The sequence below is a fragment of the Felis catus genome, chromosome A2 (assembly GCF_018350175.1).
Source record: "Felis catus isolate Fca126 chromosome A2, F.catus_Fca126_mat1.0, whole genome shotgun sequence".
Lineage (NCBI taxonomy): Eukaryota > Metazoa > Chordata > Mammalia > Carnivora > Felidae > Felis > Felis catus.
Window position 1 is genome coordinate 6,085,371 of NC_058369.1, and position 18,545 is coordinate 6,103,915.

The 18,545-nt window shown below is 61.1% G+C and overlaps 1 protein-coding gene across 4 annotated transcripts; it reads left to right on the forward strand.

Moving 5' to 3' along the window:
- The first annotated feature begins 3,984 nt into the window (after positions 1-3,984).
- Positions 3,985-15,345, forward strand: FCER2 (Fc epsilon receptor II). 4 transcript variants are annotated; one of them, XM_023244681.2, is made up of 13 exons: positions 3,985-4,020; positions 4,117-4,168; positions 6,542-6,628; positions 8,429-8,549; positions 9,566-9,685; positions 10,008-10,061; positions 10,597-10,659; positions 10,885-10,947; positions 11,051-11,113; positions 11,207-11,296; positions 13,108-13,592; positions 13,719-13,825; positions 14,051-15,345. In XM_023244681.2, the coding sequence occupies exons 4-13, from the start codon at positions 8,528-8,530 to the stop codon at positions 14,187-14,189; spliced, it is 1,206 nt and encodes a 401-aa protein (XP_023100449.1). In that variant the 5' UTR covers positions 3,985-4,020; positions 4,117-4,168; positions 6,542-6,628; positions 8,429-8,527; the 3' UTR covers positions 14,190-15,345. The 4 variants fall into 4 exon arrangements, with proteins under 4 accessions (XP_023100449.1, XP_023100460.1, XP_023100444.1 ...); XM_023244692.2 differs by having other exon boundaries at positions 3,994-4,020; positions 13,441-13,592; XM_023244676.2 differs by lacking the exons at positions 3,985-4,020; positions 4,117-4,168; positions 6,542-6,628; positions 8,429-8,549 and adding an exon at positions 8,561-8,908.
- The last annotated feature ends 3,200 nt before the right edge of the window (positions 15,346-18,545 follow it).

Sequence of the window (18,545 nt, forward strand, 5' to 3'; positions counted from 1 at the left end):
TGTAAGAGGGAGGCAATCAGGGGGCGCCTGGGTGGCTCAGTGGGTTAAGCATCTGGCTCTTGATTTCGGTTCAGGTCATGATCTCACTGTTCGTGAGTTTGAGCCCCGCGTCGGGCTCTGTGCTGAGGGTGCAGAGCCTGCTTGGGATCCTCTCTCTCTCTCTCTGCCTCTTTCCTGCTCTCTCTCTCTCAAAATAAATAAATAAGTTAAAAACTGAAGAAGGAGGCAGGAAGATCAGAGTCTGAGAAGCAGATGTGACAACAGCAGCAGAGTCGGAGAGAGATCAGAAGTTCTCCGCTGCCGACCTCAAAGCTGGAGGAAGGGGCCACAAGCCAAGAGGTGTGGGCCCCTGTAGAAGCGGAAAGAACAGAAGGAAACCGATTCTCCCCTTGACTTTCCAGGAGCACAGCCCTGTGGACGCCTGGATTTTAGCCCAGTGAGGCCTGTGCTGGGACTTCTGACCTCCAGCTCTGTGAGATAATAAACTTACGTTGTTTAAAGCCGCCAAGTCAGCGACTGGTACTTCCTTAGCGCAGTCCTAGGACGCTCACACGGCTGTGACGCCTCGTGGCGCAGCTACCGCGTGCCGTGTGCCGAGCCCTGGGCTGGGGACGCGGTGACAGTCCTGCCCCTCCCACTCCCGGAGCGCACCTTCTAGCGGGTACCGGTAACAAGCAAACCACACGCGTCCACACACAGGAGGTAGGTCATAGAGACCGTCCCAGGGGTGACTGTCACCTCCCTCAGAGAGCAGACGCCTGGAGGACAAAGAAGGGCCACGGAGAGGCCTCGAAACCCAGAGAAGCCTGTGGGTGTGGCTGCAGCAAAGGGGCAACCGTGCAGGAGAAGGCGCCAGCCACACAGGGCCCGGCTGGCTGCGGGGGGCCGGGGCTTCCTTGGAGGGGCCTTCGCGGGGCGGGGTGTAGGGGTTACTCACGGGAGAGACTCCAGCGCTCCCCAGGGGCTCGCCTGTGCTGTGGGCTTGTCTCCGTTCGGCACCCGTGGAAAGCTTTAGGAGCACGAGGCCCTAGGTAGGAGGATCGTGCTTATTCCCACTTTACAGATGGGGAAACTGAGGCCCGAGAGGATACAGTCAGCCCGCAGGGAAAGGGGGTGGAGCTGGAACGCCACCCGCCCTCTCCTCTGCCCACCCAGTGGGGGGTCGCCCAGTGGGGGGCAGTGACCAGATGTGTCCAGCAGGGGGCACACGCCTCCTGTGCCGGCCCAGCTGGAGAACCTTCCCGCAAAAGGGCCCGATGGAGTAGAAAAAGCACGCGATCTAGACCAAAGTCTTACGGGGCTGGGGGCCTGGGTCTCTGAGGGGCCGGGGACCCGGGGCCTGGATTTCTGAATCCCTGAGGGGCTGGGAGCCATCCTTCAGCCTGGTCCCCACACGGTACCCTGTCCCCTCAAAGAACCGTGGACATTGTCAGAAAGAAATCCCCGAATCTCCCAGTGTGGGCCTGGAATGTTCTCAGGATTCCTGGGATGAGCTGGCTCAGCCCCCCAGTCACTGGGGATGTGCTGGGGTCTGGGGGGTGGTGTGGAGGTGCGGGCAGTGGGCCCCGGAAGGCCTTCCGAAGAAAGGATGTGGACAAGCCGACTTCTGGACCCCCTCATCCCGAGCCCCCCTCCAACCTCTCCCTCCATCCCAGCAACACACAGGAACAAAACCAGCTGGGCTCCAGACCCCCAGGCTCCAGGAAGATGAAAATGCAAAGCCAGCCTCCTCCTGTCCCACACTGGCCTTCCCTCTTCCTGTTGACAAGGTCACTGCAGGGGTGGGGGTCGGGGAGGGGAGCAAGGAGGGGTGTGAGTGAGTGGGGGGGGTGTGTGTGGCTGGGAGCTGGGGCTAGCCCTCTGGCCCCTCAGCTCCCAGTCCTGGGGAAGGTGCCCATTTAATGTAGGAGCTCAGGGCTGGGGAGAGGGGAGTGCAGAGGGCTGTGGGGGGGGGGGAGCCTCTGAGCCTGTGAGTGAGTGAGGAGTGAGTCCAGGACCAAATGAAGGTCAGGGGAGGGGGCTGGGCAGAAAATGGAGACATAGGAAGTCAGCAGGGGTTGGGGGTGATTGAAGCGGGGGGGGGGGGGGGTCATGGAGAGGCAGAGAGAAGTCCCTGAGGGGAAACTGAGGCGTGCATGGGGGCGGCAAGGAGAGCAGAGGCAAACGGGAGGGCTGTTAGTGGAGGAGAGCTACTTTTTCCCCATCAGCCTCTCCTCTGGGACAGCAAAGGGGACCCTCGTGCGTGTCTGTGTGACCGTGTATGTCTGTGTCTGTCTGCACGTGTCCGTGGGCCTGGAACGTTCTCCGTGTGTCTGTGTGTTTCGTTTCTTTGTATGTTTCCGTGCGTTTATGGGGGGGGGGGGGTTATGTTGGTACGTGCGATTGTGTTACTTGTGTCTCTGTGCACATGGGGTGTGTCTATCTTGTGTGTGGGGGGTGGCCACATTTGGACCTGTGTGTGTGTCCCTACCCCCGCGCCTACCTGTGTGTATCCCTCCTGTGATTCGTCGTGCGTGTGTGTGTCTGCGGTTAAGCCGCGTAGGGACCGTCGGTCTCTCTGTACCTGCGTGCCTCTGCCGATGACGGTGTCACGTCACCCCGTGTGTGTGCGTGCCTCTGTGTGCCTGCGTGTTGGGGGCCCCCACCTGTACCCCTCACTCGGCTCTCACGTGAGCCCGACCCCGGCCCTGCAGAATTTCCACTTTCCCAGAGCACTGGGGTCCTTCCTGCAGGAGGTGATAAGGCTTCCGTGCCTGTCAGGGAGGCGCTGGCCAGGACCCAAAGCCCGGTGCCCTCCTCCGTCGGGGAAACTGAGACCCAAAGAGGGCAGAGGCTGTGGAAGCCACGTGGCCAAGCTGGGGGAGGCCGCAGGGCAAGCCCCTCTCTGGGACCTGGGGCCTCTGGGAAAAGAATGAATGGATTTCCCCTGTCTGGGAGGGGGCGGGGCACCACTCAAGGCTTTGAGGTTGCAAAGCCCCGGGAGAGGGCCTCCGGCAGCCAGCATGAAACAGAAGGAAAATGCAACCTTCCCGAGGGGTCTGCTCAGACCTCACTTCACGTCCCTCAGGTTCAGAACCCTCCAGTCTAAACTAGCCCTTCTCCCCCACCACCCCCCCCCCCCGCCCCAGCACCTAAGACTGTCCTGCGGATTTGTGAATTTTAAACTTTGTTTTTATGCTACATCGTGGATGAACCGTGAGGGTGTCGTGCTAAGTGAAAGGGACTAAACACCAAAGCACAGACCCTGTAGGATCCCAGTTAGATGCCGTCCCTAGAGGAGTCCCCTTCGCAGAGACAGGAAGTAGATGGAGGGAGCCAGGGGCTGGGCGAGGGCAGGGGGAGTTGGTGTCTCAGTTTGGCAAGATGGAAAGTTCTAGAGACTGAGGGTGGGGATGGTGGCGTGGTGTGAGTGTGCTTAACGCCACTGCAAATGATTCGAATAGCAAATTTTGTGTTCTGTATATTTTATCACGATGAAAAACCGAAACCTCCCTCGCAAGAACTGGGCCTTTGTTCTCCGAACCTGGCACCCAGTAGGTGCCCAAATAGTGGTTGTTGAGTAAATGAAAGAGGAGAGGTCATCTGTCCCCAGCAGATGGAGGGACAGACAGAGACACAGAGAAAGCGTGTTCAAGCCCGAAGCCAGCACCTTCTCTTTGTCTGTAAATCATGCTTCAAAGCAGTGGTTCTCAACTGGGGGTGATTCTGCCCCTCAGGAGGCATTCGGCGATGTCTGGAGACATTTTTGGCGGTCGTGACTAGGTAGAAGGGGGGACTACTGGCAGCCAGAGGCTAGAGGCCAGGGATGTTGCCAAAGACCCTACAATCTACAGGACAGCCCCCCACCCCAACAACAAGGAATCATCCGGCCCCAGTGCCAACAGAACTGAGAATGAGAAACCCGGTTTTAAAGCCACCTCCTCCTGCAAGCCCTTTGGGATTTGACACACCCACTTCCCTCCCGCCCACACACCCCCTCCTTCCTTTCTCCCTTTTGCAACACCAGGAGGGACCGATCAGGTGGGGAGAGCAGGGGGCTGGGCCACTGGGGTGGGGTTGGGGTCAGGGTGGATGTTCCTTCATCACAGTGGAATTGAACGCGGGGCCCTGTCCTAGGTGCTGAGGTTCTAAATTTAGAGGTTGAGGCTCCTCTCCGCACAGAGCACAGGTGAGAGGGTTGGGGATCCGAACACCCTTGGGGGTGAGTTGGGGTTGAATAGCGTCGGGCCGGGGCCGGGGCCAGGGTGGGGACCCGCCCGGGGATCGTTTGTGGTTGTTGCAGGACCCCTGACTCGTTCCTCCTGCGTCCAGATCCAGGTCTGTGCCGAGCGGGGGCCGGGGCGGGGGGGACGGGGGGGGGGGGGCTGCCCTGGGCTCAAGGATCCCAAACGTGAAAGAAGAACTGACACCCTCGATGGGGGCCCACATCCGCACGGTTTCCTGTTTTTCCCTTGAAGTGAACAGAGCCCTGGGTCGATACCACAGAAGGGAAGAGGGAGGGGTCAGTCGCGTGACAGGGTTTACTGCAGCCCCGAGTAGGGGGGTTGAGATGTCACCCCCAAAGCATCCTCTTGTCTAAGTTCAGTCTTGGCAGGGACCCAGCTTCGCAGGAGCCGTGGAACCTTCCGGAAGGACACGGTGGAGACGGTGGGCACCAGTGTGGACGGGGGCTGGGCACCTGGGCTGCAGAGCTCTCAGAGGCTCAGGAACACCAAACCTCATCCCCACCCCATCCTCGATTCGACACCTCCTACCCCGTCCTGTGTCTTCACTGCCACCCAGCGAGGCTTCTTCCCAAACTTTCTCCTCTTCCTTCCTGTGTCCTCAGCACTAGGACAGCCCCGCTGTCTACCAGAGGCTGCGACTGAGACCCAGTCAATTGTTACAGCATCTTCCGGATGCCCCCCCCCCATCCTCACCCATCACCAAAGCCCGTCTCTTCTCAAACCCGTCCAGTCATTCCCACAGCCACTGCCCCAGACACCTCCTCTGGTGCCTGGACCTGGTGACAGCTCCCCAGTGTCCCCACCCCCACCTGGCCCCATGATGACACTCAGGGTCCCCCCCCCCCGCCGCCAGGGCTCCTGCCGCCTTCTGTCCACCCAGCAGCCCCAGTGACCTCTCTCTGGTGCCCACCTGACCACTCTCTTCCCTACAATGACCATCTCCTGTCCCTTGGCAAAACACGCCATGGGTTCAAGTCCCCGCAAGTAGCCCAGATCGAGTTGAGAGGGACAGTCTGGGCCCTGAATGAACAGCCTCAACCCAACAGTCATTCAGGCAGTACACATGTACTGAGGGCCACCCCTCCATGCTGGAAACACAGTGTGACACATGAGGCAGCTTCGTGCCTGCTGTCCTGGGGTGCAAAGTCCAGGGGACATGTCGGGCCAGGCCCCTCCCCATCTGGTGGTTGGCCCAGATCGGTCCCGGTGGGAAAGTGGGACACAGGGGCCCAAGTGGGCATCTTCCAGAGTGAGAGGCAGAGCATCAAGCCTGGAGGACGGAGGCAGCCCTTCCCGGCGTGGGGATTGGCCTGGGGTGTCCCCCAATCAAGAATGGGAAGAGGGTGAAGGATCAGAGGACACAGTTTAGGGAGGAAGGGCAGGGTGTGAGGTGTGAAGAAGTCCCCATAAGGGGCACCCGAGTGGCTCAGTCGGTCAGGCGTCCTACTTTGGCTCAGGTCATGATCCCACGGTTCGTGGGTTCGAGCCCCACGTCGGGCTCTGTGCTGACAGCTCGGAGCCTGGAGCCTGCTTCCGATTCTGTGTCTCTCTCTCTCTCTCTCTGCTCCTCCCCCCCTCCTGCTGTCTCTCTCTGTCTCTCAAAAATAAAATAAAAACATTAAAAAAAAAAGAAGTCCCCATAAATCCAAGGCTAGGCGCACGGGGGTTAGGGCTGCTGACTTGGGGCCTGCGCTGCCTGGGTTCAAATCCCGGCATTGCCATTTATGAGCTGTGCAACTTTGGACAAGTTACCTAACCTCTCTGCGCTCCACATTCTTCACCAAGAAGGCAGCATGAGGAGCAAAAGCATCTACTTCATAACATGCAAACGTTAAATGTTTCAATGCACCTGGGACACTGGGAACTGTCCCCCCCCCCCCAACTCTCTGGCACACACTGGTATTAAATTCAACCCTGCAACAAAATTGTTACTATTTGACCAGAATGTTATCTCATGGATCTTTCTGTTTCTTCCCTACCTCCGGGCTCCCTCCTTGCTCATCCCTCTCTCTTTCTCTCTCCTTTTCTTCCCTCTTCCCTGCCACAGTGGTATAATGACTTAGCCACGTTAGTTCAGTCCTGGCTCTCCCACTTACTTCCTCCAGCACTCTGGGAATGTGGCTTAGCCTCTCTGGACCTCAGTTTTGCTCACCTGCGTAATGGAGATAATAATAGGACGGACTTTACCCGGTGGTGGGGAGCATCAGGGGAGGCCATGCGTGTAATATGGGTAACCAGGTGGCAAGCCCATAATTAGGCCTGTGAAAATAGAAGCCGTGGGTGGGCCTGCTTTCAGAAGAAAACTGTCTCCCCAGGCCAAGGTCCTCACCACCGCCCGCGGCCCCGCCGGCCCCTCCAACCCGCCCCAGCGGACCAGGACAGCGACGCCGTTCGCAGCGCATGTGAGTGCGAGATACGTGCGAGTGGGTGGGCGTGCGACTGCGTGTCTGCGTGTGAATGTGGGAGCACACGCGTGTGACCCTCTGTGCGTGTGCGTGTGTGTTGGGGCCGGCAGTGGGACGTGGATGTTGAAGGTTCCTTGGAAGGAGCGGCCTCGGGGCTGGGTCTCAAGGGACAGAAGGGCGGTGGGCAGAATCGGCAGGCGTGCGGGGTCCTGGGTTGGGGCAGTTGAAGCCAGCGCCTGGCGTGACCGAGCAGAACAGATGAGCTTGGTGGGTGCACCGGGGGCCGATAGTGCAGACCCCGGAGGGCCGCGGAAAGCCGTCCGCAGGGCTGGGACCTCCTAAGTCAGAAAGACGGCCCGGCATCAGGACCCTGCCCCCTGGCACTCACTGGCAGACACCCATCAGGAGACCATGTCCCCAGGTGGTTGAGCGAATAGGCTCCGATGTCACCTGTCCTGGGTTCAAGTCCCCGTTCTACCATCGTGTGGCATGGACAAATTACTTACCTCCTCGGGGCCTCAGTTTCCCCAGCTCCCCACCAGCAGGTTAACCGAGCGCCTGCTGCGTGCCACGCCCATCGTGCTTCATCCAGTGGGCTTGGCACGGTCACCCCTCGTTGACAGATGAGCAAACTTAAGTCGCTCGTCCTGGGAGAAGCCGGGACTCAGCCCCCAGTCTGTCCAGCTTGGGCTCAGGCACGTTTGGCTGCAGGATGGCCACGCCTCTGGCCTCTTCCATGATGGCACAAGGTCCAGTTGGAGCTGCCGTTAATCAGAGCCTGGTCACTCCCCACACCCACCTCCCCGGGGCTCAGAGAGGGGAAGCATATTGCCCATAGTCCTACAGCAAGAGAGGCAGCCTGTAACCAAACCCGCCCTCTTTGGCACAAAATAGATGCTCGAAAGACTTTGGGGCGCCTGGGTGGCTCCCTCGGTTAAGCCTCTGACTCCTGATTTCGGCTCAGGTCATGATCTCACGCTTCATGGGCTCGAGCCCCGCGTCAGGCTCTGCGCTGGCAGTGTGGAGCCTGCTGGGGATTCTCTCTCTCCCTCTCTCCCTCTCTCTCTCTGCCCCTCCCTGCTCACTCCCTCTCTCAAAATAAACAAATAAACTTAAAAAAAATTTTTTTTAAAAACTCAAGATACTTTAAAGATGCCTTGGGCACATTGCAGAAGAGGAAGCTGAGGTCTGGTGACGGAGTTTCTGCACCGCCCAGCAAGGCCTGACACACAGCAGGTGCCTGATAAGTGTTTAGGATCTGAAGACCCACTGTGTGTGCACGGCATCTTGCCAAGACACTCACCTATGTTGTCATCTCATTTGATCCTACCTCGACCTCGTGAGTTGGGTGCGAGTGTCCCTCCCATTCTATAGAGGGGACCCTGACGCTCGGGAAGGTTGAGTCCCAAGCGACGTTGGCAACCGGCGGTGACAGCAGCAAGCTGATGATGATATTTGTGGGGCGACGGACCAGCCCTTGATCGAAGCACCTGACACATCCGTGAAGGGCACGTCACCACCCTGTGGTGCGGGTGTTACTGGCGTTTTATGGATGAGGCGGTTGGTTTTGAGGTTCTGTCACTCGCTGCATTTATGAGGCACCTGCCGTGTACCCGGCCCGCGTCGGCTCTGGGGCGCCCACCTCTGGTCTCAGGCCTGTGTCTCCCAGTGAAATGCCACGCTGACTCCTGGTCACGGACAAAACAAAATCAGCCAATGGTCACCGAGCTCCTCGAGTCCCAGACGCTGTCCTGCGCCCGTAACCAGAGCCTGACGTCTAACCTTAATGCTCCTCAGAACCCGGATCCCGGCCAGAGCCGCGACGACACCCGCTAAGTGGGCTGCCTTGGGAGGTGGTGAGCAGCCTGTCACTGGGAGAATCCAAGCAGGGCGGCCATGGAGGAACATGTCTACTCAGGTGAGAGGGCTCTCTGGAGCTGACCCTGGCAAAACCGAGCACCTGGCCTCCTCCCTTCCACCCAAGAGAGGAGAGGGGTTCCTGGGTCTCTCTCTGGGAAGAAGGCCCAGCAAGGGGTGAGGGGGAGGTGAGCCCCGACTGGCCTTCTGGGCACAGAGCCAAGCAGGAGGGGGAAGCCGCAGGCCCCTCCCTGCCCTGACTCAACGCCCTCCAACAAAAAAAATCGGCTCCATCTCCGGTGCTGGGAGACCGATAGATTTGGAAGTAGAACGGGTACTCAGAGCAAGTAGAATCCAGCACGATGAATCCTCACGGCCAGGGCGAGGGCAGGGGGCCCGGGCCCACGGTGGGGAGTCAAGGTAGAGTCCTGGGGCCCCAGGGGTTGTGGTGAGGCTCCGGGGGGTCTGACATCCAGGGAAAAGTCTGGGGAAGGGCTTGGATATGGAGGAAGAACACAGACCCAGCGTCCTGGGTTTAGAGAAGGGGTGCGGGGTGGAGGACAGCCACAGGGTGAGGGCAGGAGGTCCAAGGGGAAGGAGGACCCAGCTTCCCGGGCATGAGGCTGGAGCTCGAGCACTGGTGCGTGAGGGGGTAAGGGAAGAGGGTCACAGCGAGAGCTGGGTGGCAGTCGGCCACCTGATGGGGGACCATGGAGGGAGGGTCTCAGCTCCCGGCCCCCCACCCCGGGCTGCCTTTCTGGACGGCGCCCTGGCCCCAAGTCAGGCTTGCTGACCACTGGGGTGTGGGCAGAAGGGCTGGACGGGTGGAGGGACAGATTCAGAGATGCACAGATTCAGAAGTGGATGGAGTCGGGGTGGGGGGGCACCGGTGGGGCACGAAGGCGGCATGTGGGGAAGGTGTGCGGAGTAGGCTGGGGGTCCACTGAGACCCACGGCTTTAGTGTGGGCTCTGGACAGGCTCCCAGGACTTAGGGGCTGTGGGTGACGGGGAGACAGGCAGAGCCAAGCCCCGTCTCACGCTGCACCGCTTGGCGCTCCCCCCTCAACGCCCGGCAGAGTTCCCAAACCTTCCCGGAAGGCGGCGGTGGTGCTGTCGGCAAGGGACCCAGATGGCACTGTTGGGGCTGGTGACCGTCATGCTGTGGGCCGGGCTGCTGACCCTGCTCCTCTTCTGGCGTGAGGACACCCCCAGCCCCATGCGGCCCCTCTCCTGTGCTCTCTCCCAGAACCCCACTTTCAGATGCTGGGACGTCACGCCCCTCCGAGTCCAATTTCCCCATCGTGCCTCCCACCTTGTCCCCAGCGGCCCCCTCCCGAGGCCCTCTGCCCGCCCCCCACCCGAGAGCTCCCCACCCCGTCCAGCGTCTCTGTCTCCCATCCTTTCTGTGCCTCCCGAGTGGTATGTACCCAAGGCCTCCCTCCCCAGCTGACAAGTGGGGAGGTGTGGTCGGGGGCTCCTGAAAACCCGTCTTTGCCCCTCCTCTTCTCCCCTCCCCAGACTGGGACGCTGTACAGAACCTGAAACAGCTGGAAGAAACCGCCGCCCAGAACGGTAGGGGGGGAGGGGTAGGGGGGAGAGGAGGCAGGGAGGGGGGCTCTCGTCCTGCTTCGGCCACGGGCCACTGTGGGACATGGGAGAAGGACTGGGCTCCAGCATCCCCTGCCGGGAAGTGGGGGTCAGCCTGCGTTGCCCCCTCCCCGTGGGGTGAAAACCCGGAGCCTCTGGGAGAGACGGGGGGGCTCCACGAGGTGTCTGATGGGCTGTTAAGTAATGGCTCCAGGCCTCGGTTCCCTCACCTGTAAAGTGGGCATCATTTCAGGGTGTCGAGGCAGAAACAAGCCGAGACTTGGTGAAGCATTTAGACCTGCCTCCAGTGAGCTTTCAGGAAACGCCGGCTGCTTTTAGGTTGCGTTCTGGGTGGGGGGAGGGTGCACGTGTTCATCCTATTCTTGCCTGCGTCTTCCTCGGTACCTTGTCCCCAAAATGAAAATGTGAGGGGACCCTGCACTCGGGGCCAGGGAGGGGAAGGATTTGAGGACGTGCCTTCCTGGTTCCTGAGGACACATCGTCTTTCCTGCGGCCCCAGTCTCTCAGGTTGCCAAGGACTTGGAAAGACACAGAGGGGACGAGATGGCCCAGAAATCCCGGGGTGAGTGATGTCAGCTCAGGTCGAGGAGGAGGAGTGGGGTGGGGGTGGGGGAGCCCGGATTAACATGTGGACAGAGTGCTCTAGGCCACCTGTGAATGGCAAAGTGAGCAGGGGACCCCGAAGACAGAGGCGAGAAGGACAAAGGGGCCAGCGGGGGAGCTGGGGGGGGGGGCAGGGGCGGCCCTGAGGACCTGCTTACCACTGAGCCCCCTCCCCTGCACCCAGCTGCCCAGGTGTCACAGAACATGGAGGAAATCCAAGCTGAACAGAAAAGGATGAAAGCTCAGGGTGAGAGGCTGGTGGGGACGGGGGTCCTAGAGCTGGGAGGGACCGTGAGGCTGGGGGCCGGGCTCGGGGACTCCCAGCCCTGACCCCAGCCCGGCCCCGTCAGACTCTGAGCTCTCCCGGAACCTGGATGGACTTCGTTCGGACCTGAGCAACCTCAAGTCCCAGAGTGAGCCTTGGGAGGGGACGGGGTGGGGGGGGGGGGCGGGGGGGTGCGCTCCAAGCTCGTCTCTGACCACCGTCCCCCACCCAATCACCCGAGGCTTGAACGAGAGGCGCACAGCCTTGCACTCGTTGGAAAGGCTCCAGCAGGAGGTGGTAAAGCTGTGGGTTGAGCTCCACGTGTCCAACGGTGAGTGTGCTTGTGAGTCTGGGCCTGTGGCGTGCGAGCGACGAGACGGGTGTGGGGGGGTGTGTGCTAGAGGGCTGCACGTGACAGCGTGGACGGGTGTGGGCTTATGTGTGCGGCAGGGTCCATGGGGGACATGCGGCAGTTTCTCTCTGAGTCCGGCCACCTCTCTCCACGGAACTGGAGCTGGGGGGGTGGGGGGAGCTCGCATGCTTTTTTCCCTCCTTCAGGTTGAAGCTTCCCTGTGTGTCACCATCTCTGGGTTCGCTTTGCTTCTCCTTCCTCTGCCCCTCGTGGCTCAGAGGAGGGTCATCAGTAGGACGCCCTCAGCCACAGCCCTCCCAGAAGATTGTCTGACCAGCCACGGGGCTCAAGGGGGCGGGTCCCCTCTGCAGAGACGGGGCAATGCTGGTGGTGACAAGGCTTGGGGTGAGGGGTGGCCCCGGCAGGCTTCAGGAAGAGCAGAAGTCCCGTCAGCGTGCCTTCGACCTGGGACAGGAACCCGGGCGCTCCCCACCCCCACCCTTGGTTTTTGACTTTCCACCCCTGGGAAGCCCCTGCTGCCCTAGTTGGCGAAGAGAAGAGGAAGGTTCTGTGCTTGGTGTGGAGTGCAGCCCCCCGGGGACATGCCGTGGCTGTGGGAATCCCAGCCAGAAACCCGGCAGTGGTCCCTCTGGGGAGGGCTCTGGGCCACGTTCATGTGGATGGATGACCTCCCAGTTCCCACCCGGTCCCTGGGGTGACCTGGGGGCTGAGGCCAGCTCCAGGGCTGTCTCTTGATGGGGACACAGGCAGGGTACCTCCCTCCAGGTTTCCTTCAAGTGCCCAGCGATATCCTCTTCCGGTTTTAATGTTCCCCACCCCCCTGCACCAGTGGCCACATACTGGTTACTGGCCCATGTGTGAGAAACACATCCAGCTTTGATCCCCCAGAGTTTGGGGACCCCAGGTCTCTCTTAAAAATTCCTCCCAAGCTCTGGAGCCCTCTCTGCACGTCATTCCAAGAAAAGCTGTTTTCAATCAAGAGTGAGTCAAGCCAGTAACAGTGGGTTTAACCCCCCATCTGGGAGTCCTGGGTGGGAGATGTGGTGACAGTGCCTAAGAGTTTCTCCGGGATGTGGACAAGAGGAGACAGAGACCAAGGCGGCCCCAGGTCAAGGCCATGCGGACCCAGCCCTCCCTAAGCTCTCCTGCTCGGTCCCTCCAACTAGACAGAAATCGTCGCATTCTCCCCAAATCTGGTCAACAAGGCTGGTTTTGGGGGTGCCGGGAGCAATGGCCACCAGGGTTGTCACTGGAGCTGTTGGTGGGGACAATACAAGGGGACCATGATGCTGGCAACCGTGGCCTCGGCAGGTCGGCCCTGGTGATTAAGCCGTGGCTGGTGTGAAGACGGTGTTGGCCGTGCTGGTGGCACTGGAGAGAGGTTGCTGGCGATCCTGGGTCCCCCCGGTGATGGCGGTGGGACTGAAGGTGCCACTGAGAGTGGTGGGGTTGGTGGCCATGGTGTTGGCGGTTGACACGCTTCTGACCGTGAACGTGTTTGTGGTGATTCCGTTGGTGGTCGAGGGGTCACGGGCCACAGAGCTGGTGACGTGGTGATGCCGCGGGTCTTTTTGTGGGGCTGATGCTGGCAGAGGCCAAAGAGCTGCTGGCCAAGAGGTGTCTACGATGACGGTGTCGGTGACAGGCATTCTGGGGGGGGGGCGGGGAGGGGTGATATTTGTGGCAATGGTGCGGGCAGCCGAGGTGCTCCCTCCGGGTGGCTGGTCTGGCCGGGAAGAGGGGCAACCTGCAAGTTGGTCTGCTTTCAGCCCGGACCCCAAGAGTGACCCCAGGAGAGACGCTGCCACCCACCCTGCCTATTGTCCCCACGGTGCCAGCCACGGCGCCGGCCACAACGTCCGCCACCGTGCTGGCCACAGCGCCCGCCACGGCGCCGGCCACAGAGCCCGCCACGGCGCCGGCCACAACGTCCGCCACCGTGCTGGCCACGGCGCCGGCCACAGAGCCCGCCACGGCGCCGGCCACAACGTCCGCCACCGCACTGGCCACAGCGCCAGCCACGGCGCCGGCCACAGAGCCCGCCACGGCGCCTACCACGGCGCCCACCACGGCCGCACCCCTGAGCCTCTCCTCCGCCCCAGGCTCCACGTGTAACACGTGCCCCGAGAACTGGGTCAACTTCCAGAGGAAATGCTACTACTTCGGCGAGGGCGCCAAGAAGTGGATCCAGGCCCGGTTTGCCTGCAGCAAACTGCAAGGGCGGCTGGTCAGCATCCACAGCCAAGAGGAGCAGGTGGGCGGGGCTCTGCGGAGGGCGTGGCCAGCAGGGGGCGGGGATCCCACCGCGTCCTCTTGTGCGGTGGGGGCGGGGACCCCAGGCACAACCCCGCAGCCCCTGCAGCCCCGTCCTGCTCCCCAGGACTTCCTGGCCAAACGCGCCAACAGGAAGGGCACCTGGATTGGCCTTCGGGACCTGGACATAGAGGGGGAGTTTATCTGGATGGATGAGAACCCCCTGAACTACAGGTGAGGCCCAGACTCCGACGGGGGCGGGCGGGGGGTGCCTGTCCGCAGTGGTCGGGTTGAGGGGAGGGGATGTGGGCAGCCGGTGTCCCTGGGCTTGCAGGGCGTGGGGAGTGGGGAATCCAGGGATGGGGGGAGGGGCCCAGACCCCGAGGGATGCGTCTAGGCGGAAGGCAGTAGGGCTCCTGCCCCCGACCCCATCCTCTGACCTGAAGTCTTCTGCTCCAGCAACTGGCGGCCGGGGGAACCCAACAACCAGGGCCAGGGCGAGGACTGTGTGATGATGCAGGGCTCCGGGCAGTGGAACGATGCCTTCTGTGGCAGCCGGCTGGACGGCTGGGTGTGTGACCGGCTGGCCACATGCTGACCGCCCCTCCCCCGCCACCTCGGCCCCCTCCCTGGGGTTCCCCGGGAGGTCCTTGGAGACGCAGACCCTGATGGCCCCCTGCCCACCTGCCAGGTGCACCCCTGCGTTGCTCCCCCAGCTCTGACACAGGAGCAGCCGGGCCCACGGCGGGGCCCGCAGCCGCGGCCTGGATGCCTGTTTTGTGGCTAAGGCCCCAGCATCCCTTTCTCCTGCCCAAGAGGAAGAAGGGCTGTTGACCCCTCCCCGGCTCCTGCCAATGCCCCTGAGGGCCTGTCCCTTACTCCTCAGCCCAGCAGGCTGTCACCATGTCCCTGCCTTCAAGGGCTCAGAGTACCCACCTCGAGAACTTTCCAGAGAGCCTCAGACCCCTATGAGCTTCCTCTGTCGGGCCGCCCCGCAGTCTGCTGGAGTCAGGACCACACCCCCGCCCCACCCCTGGCCTCCCCAGAAGCAGCCCCCGTGTCTTAGCACCCCAGGGAGAAGTCCCCGGCTCAGGCAGCCAGCCCCCTTGCCCCCAGCCCATGTCAATAAAATGGGGGCGAAGATGGCCCCATCTCAGAAGCCTCCAGGCGTGGGAGCCGGGAGTTCCAGAACCTGGTGCCTGAGTCCGTCTGAGTATCCAGAGCAGCTGAAGCAGCAATTGTATCTCTCCACCGTTTCCCCTCTACTTTATTACAAGAAGCATGTACTAGACAGGGCTGGAGACAAAGACTCTGGGATCTAATGGAGCAGAGAACACCCTAGAGGCCTAAAAGTACCGCAGGGCAGGGCAGTGGGCTGGTCCCCCCGCCTAGGCTGCTGGCAGGAGGGCACAAGCTGACGCATGGGAAGTGCTGAATGGACCTGGTATACAGAAGGCACTCAGTAAATGCTAGCAGGCCCAGGGTGGCCTGGCCACCCAGGTCCAAAGGTGCTGGTGTGACTCTGACACAGGTTTTGAAAGAAACAGGTGGCACCAGCCCTGCACCAGAGGCTGAGGAGGGAGGCGGGCCAGGATCTCACGCAGGACACCCCTCCTTAAACTCCTCGCCTACCCACCCCACCCCCAGCTCCCGGCCTAGGAAGAAAGAACCAGGGGCGCCTGGGTGGCTCACTTGGTGAAGGGTCTGGCTTCAGCTCAGGTCATGACCTCACAGTTCGCAGGTTCAAGCCCCGCATCGGTTTGTGCTGAGGGCGGAGCCTGGAGCCTGCTTCCGATTCTGTCTCTGCCTCTCTCTCTCTCTGCCCCTCCCCTGCTTGCACTCTCTCTCTTTCTAAAAATAAATCAACATTAAAAAAAGAAAAGGAAGAACCAGATGGCTCACGTGATTCTCAAGCCTCCTGGAGGGGAATCCGTGGGGGGAGGACCACACTGGACCACCTTGGACCTGGGAGTCAGGGGCCCGGGCCTAGGGGGCTGGGGAGGGCCCTACAGTGGCACCCAGGAGACCTGGGGCCGGGAAAGGGCAGGGATAGAGCTCGTCCTAGGTCACCTGTTACCAAGCCATTGTCCCTCCCCCCCCCCCCCCCCCCACCAATTTCGGCCTCCTCCAGACCCCTCCCAGCCCCCAGGCCAGAGCACAACTACCTACCTGAGCTCGGCAAAGGGGACTCCCAGCCCCACTCTGCAGGTCACCCAGGCCCATGTTGGGATGACAGTCATCACCGGTTTCCCTCACCGAACCCTCCAAATCCTCAGGGAAAGCCATGTGCAGAATCTGTCCACTTCTCACCCCTCCAGCAACCGCCTTGGTATAGCCCCTGCCCTAGCTTGTCTCAATGTCTTCTTCACTGTCCCAGACCTTCCAGAAGTTTCCTTCTGGCTCAGGGTAAAAAAAAACCCACAATCTTACAGGGTGCTTTGCAATTGCAGAATCCCTGCAGCTTGCCTTGTCTCCCCAGCTTCACCTCCTTTCTGCCCTCCCCCAACCCCGGCACCTACACCAGCCTCCTCACTGGCCCTTACACATATAGGCTTGCTCTTTGCCTCAGGGCCTTTGCACATGCCCCCTCCCCTGCTAGCTCTTCAGTGAGGGCTATCCTGGGCTCCCCGACCTTCCTATTTAAAATGACACCCCTGACTCCGGCTCCCTTTTACCTTTGATCTACTTTCTCACCACAGAACATTTCCCCTTCCAACCAAACTTGTCACTCCCGGATCTGTGTGTGCTCGCCGCCCCCCCCCCCCCCCCCCCCCCGCCATGCCCAGGGCTAGCATGTGAGCTTCAGGAGGGCAGGAGCATTGGTCTTGCTCTCAGCTGTGATCCCAGCAGCTGACACAGAGTAGGGGTTCAATAAATAGCTGTTGGATAATCAATGTGTGTCCATGGGCAAATGACCTCTTCTCGCAGAACCCACTTTGTGGTCTGTTCAATGAGGGGGAGCCTCATGTCTGGCTGGCTCGCCGAGGGCTGGTGCTGGGTTCCCCCTCCTCACCCCCCACCCCCGGGCCCCCGCCAACCTGTCTGGGGGCTTCAGGACTTCAGCAGGGACTTTATTTGCAGCTCACAACCCCCCGCCCTGCATCCCGCCCTCGGGGACCAGCCCATCTCTTCCTCCCCCTGCCCTTTCTCTCTGGCAAACTTCACTGCCAGGCCTCTGGATGCAGCAGGCTGGGCCATCCCTGCCTCCCGCAACCTGCTCTTCACCCAGCAGGCCCTGCAGGCCAAGCTCGCCAGGGTCCCCGGGGGACCTGAGGCTGCTAAGCCCAAAGCCTCCCGCAGCTCCCCCTGAAAATCCGGCTTCCCAGGCACCAGGTGCCCTGCCCACTCCACCCAGACGGGCGGCACCCGCCACTGTGCTGACTCCTGGACTCCAGACCTCCGATCCTCCTTGGCTTCCTAGACATTGACCCCTCGCCCCCGATTCAGACTGCCACTGTGACCACCCCCTTCCCCAGGCAACAGCTATTTCCTGACCATGGCCATCCCTGTGCTATACACGGGAGGCGCCCCCAAGTTCCGTTTATGGACCACGTATCTTCGAGATGTGCCGACACCCCCCCCCATCACCCTGGTTGGAATTCCCGAAACTGCCCCCTGACCAAACCCGGCACCTCGGCCCCCCCCATGCCCGCCTCCACCATGCACCCCAAAAACGCAATGGGAAACCTGCATCCGTCCCGCCCTTAAACCCTCCATCAACAGTGAGGGGACCCAGCCCAGGGCACCGCCAAGTTCTCCTTCACATCAGGCTCACTGAAATCCGGGGGAAGGGGGAGGGGGAGGGAGGAAGAGACACTTGAAAAGTTTCCCCCCAAAAGTCTGGCAGGATGGACCCTGGGGAGGAGGAGCTCTCAGGAACCCCGCGAGGGTGGTGGGCAGAAGGGAAAGGCAGGGTTGCCTCAGGCGTCAGATTTTACTTTTTAAACAAGGCACACACGGGGCGCCTGGCTAGCTCAGTAAGGTACGGCATGCAACTCTTGATCCTGATCAGGGTTGTGAGTTCGAGCCCCGTGTTGGGTGTAGACGTTACTTAAAAGTAAAATCGTAAAAAAACACAACAAGGATATGTTCATGTATCATCGATATCAACTTCAAAATACGGTAGGCGCCCCGAGATTTCGGAAGTGAGCCCATCCATTTCCCCAGGTCTCCAGGGGGGTAATTCTTAAAGTGCGGCCCCCCGGAGCATCAGCCAGTTCCTGGGAACTTCCAGAAATGCAAATCCTCAGCCCACTCAGATCTGCAGAATCGGAAACTGGGGGTGGGGCCCGGCCACCCCAGTTGGAACATACTCTGTGCCCTGGAGCACCGCTTCTCAAAATAGGGGACACAGGAATCCCCTGGGGATCTTGCCGAATGACACGCTGTTAGTGGGCCTTCGGGGGGGCCCGAGAGTCCGCATTTCTGACAACCTCCCAGGAGATACGGAGGCTGCCTGTCGTGGACCACACTTTGAGAGGCAAGGCTCTAAAGCAGGGGTCAGCAAAGGATCCCCCTCCGCCTGTTTTCTAGACACACAGCCGCACCCAATCCTTGGCATACTGCTGTCTACACCGCGGAGCAGAGTGACTGGACAGAGACTTCTAGGCATAAACTCCTATCTGGTCCTTTACAGAAGAAGTGTGGCCGCCTGAGGGAGCCTCTCTCCGCCTGATCCCTCACCCCCCACCTCTCCGGCCTGGCCTCCAATCGTGATTCCAGAGAGGGTCAGCATCCTCCTGCCTCCAGCCACGCCAGCAGCTCCTTCTGCAGACTTCTCTCCACACTGCCCCCCGCATTCCCCCGGCCCCGTCTGGAAGCCCACCCCCACCGCAGCCCCACGGCATCCCAAACAGGCTCGGGTCCCGGCCTCCCTCACCAGCCTGAGGCAGGGACCTGGGTCGAGGCGTTGAGCGGATCTCTGAGGCCCCCCCACAAGACACAAGACACACTT

What these genes read in the sequence shown, in the direction of transcription:
- FCER2 (XM_023244676.2), top strand. Translation starts at nt 8,851, where the DNA reads ATGAATCCTCACGGCCAGGGCGAGGGCAGGGGGCCCGGGCCCACGGTG. An exon ending in TGAGCTCCACGTGTCCAACG is followed by an intron (nt 11,297 to 13,107) that starts GTGAGTGTGCTT and finishes GTCTGCTTTCAG; the next exon opens with CCCGGACCCCAAGAGTGACC. An exon ending in GAGAACCCCCTGAACTACAG is followed by an intron (nt 13,826 to 14,050) that starts GTGAGGCCCAGA and finishes CTTCTGCTCCAG; the next exon opens with CAACTGGCGGCCGGGGGAAC.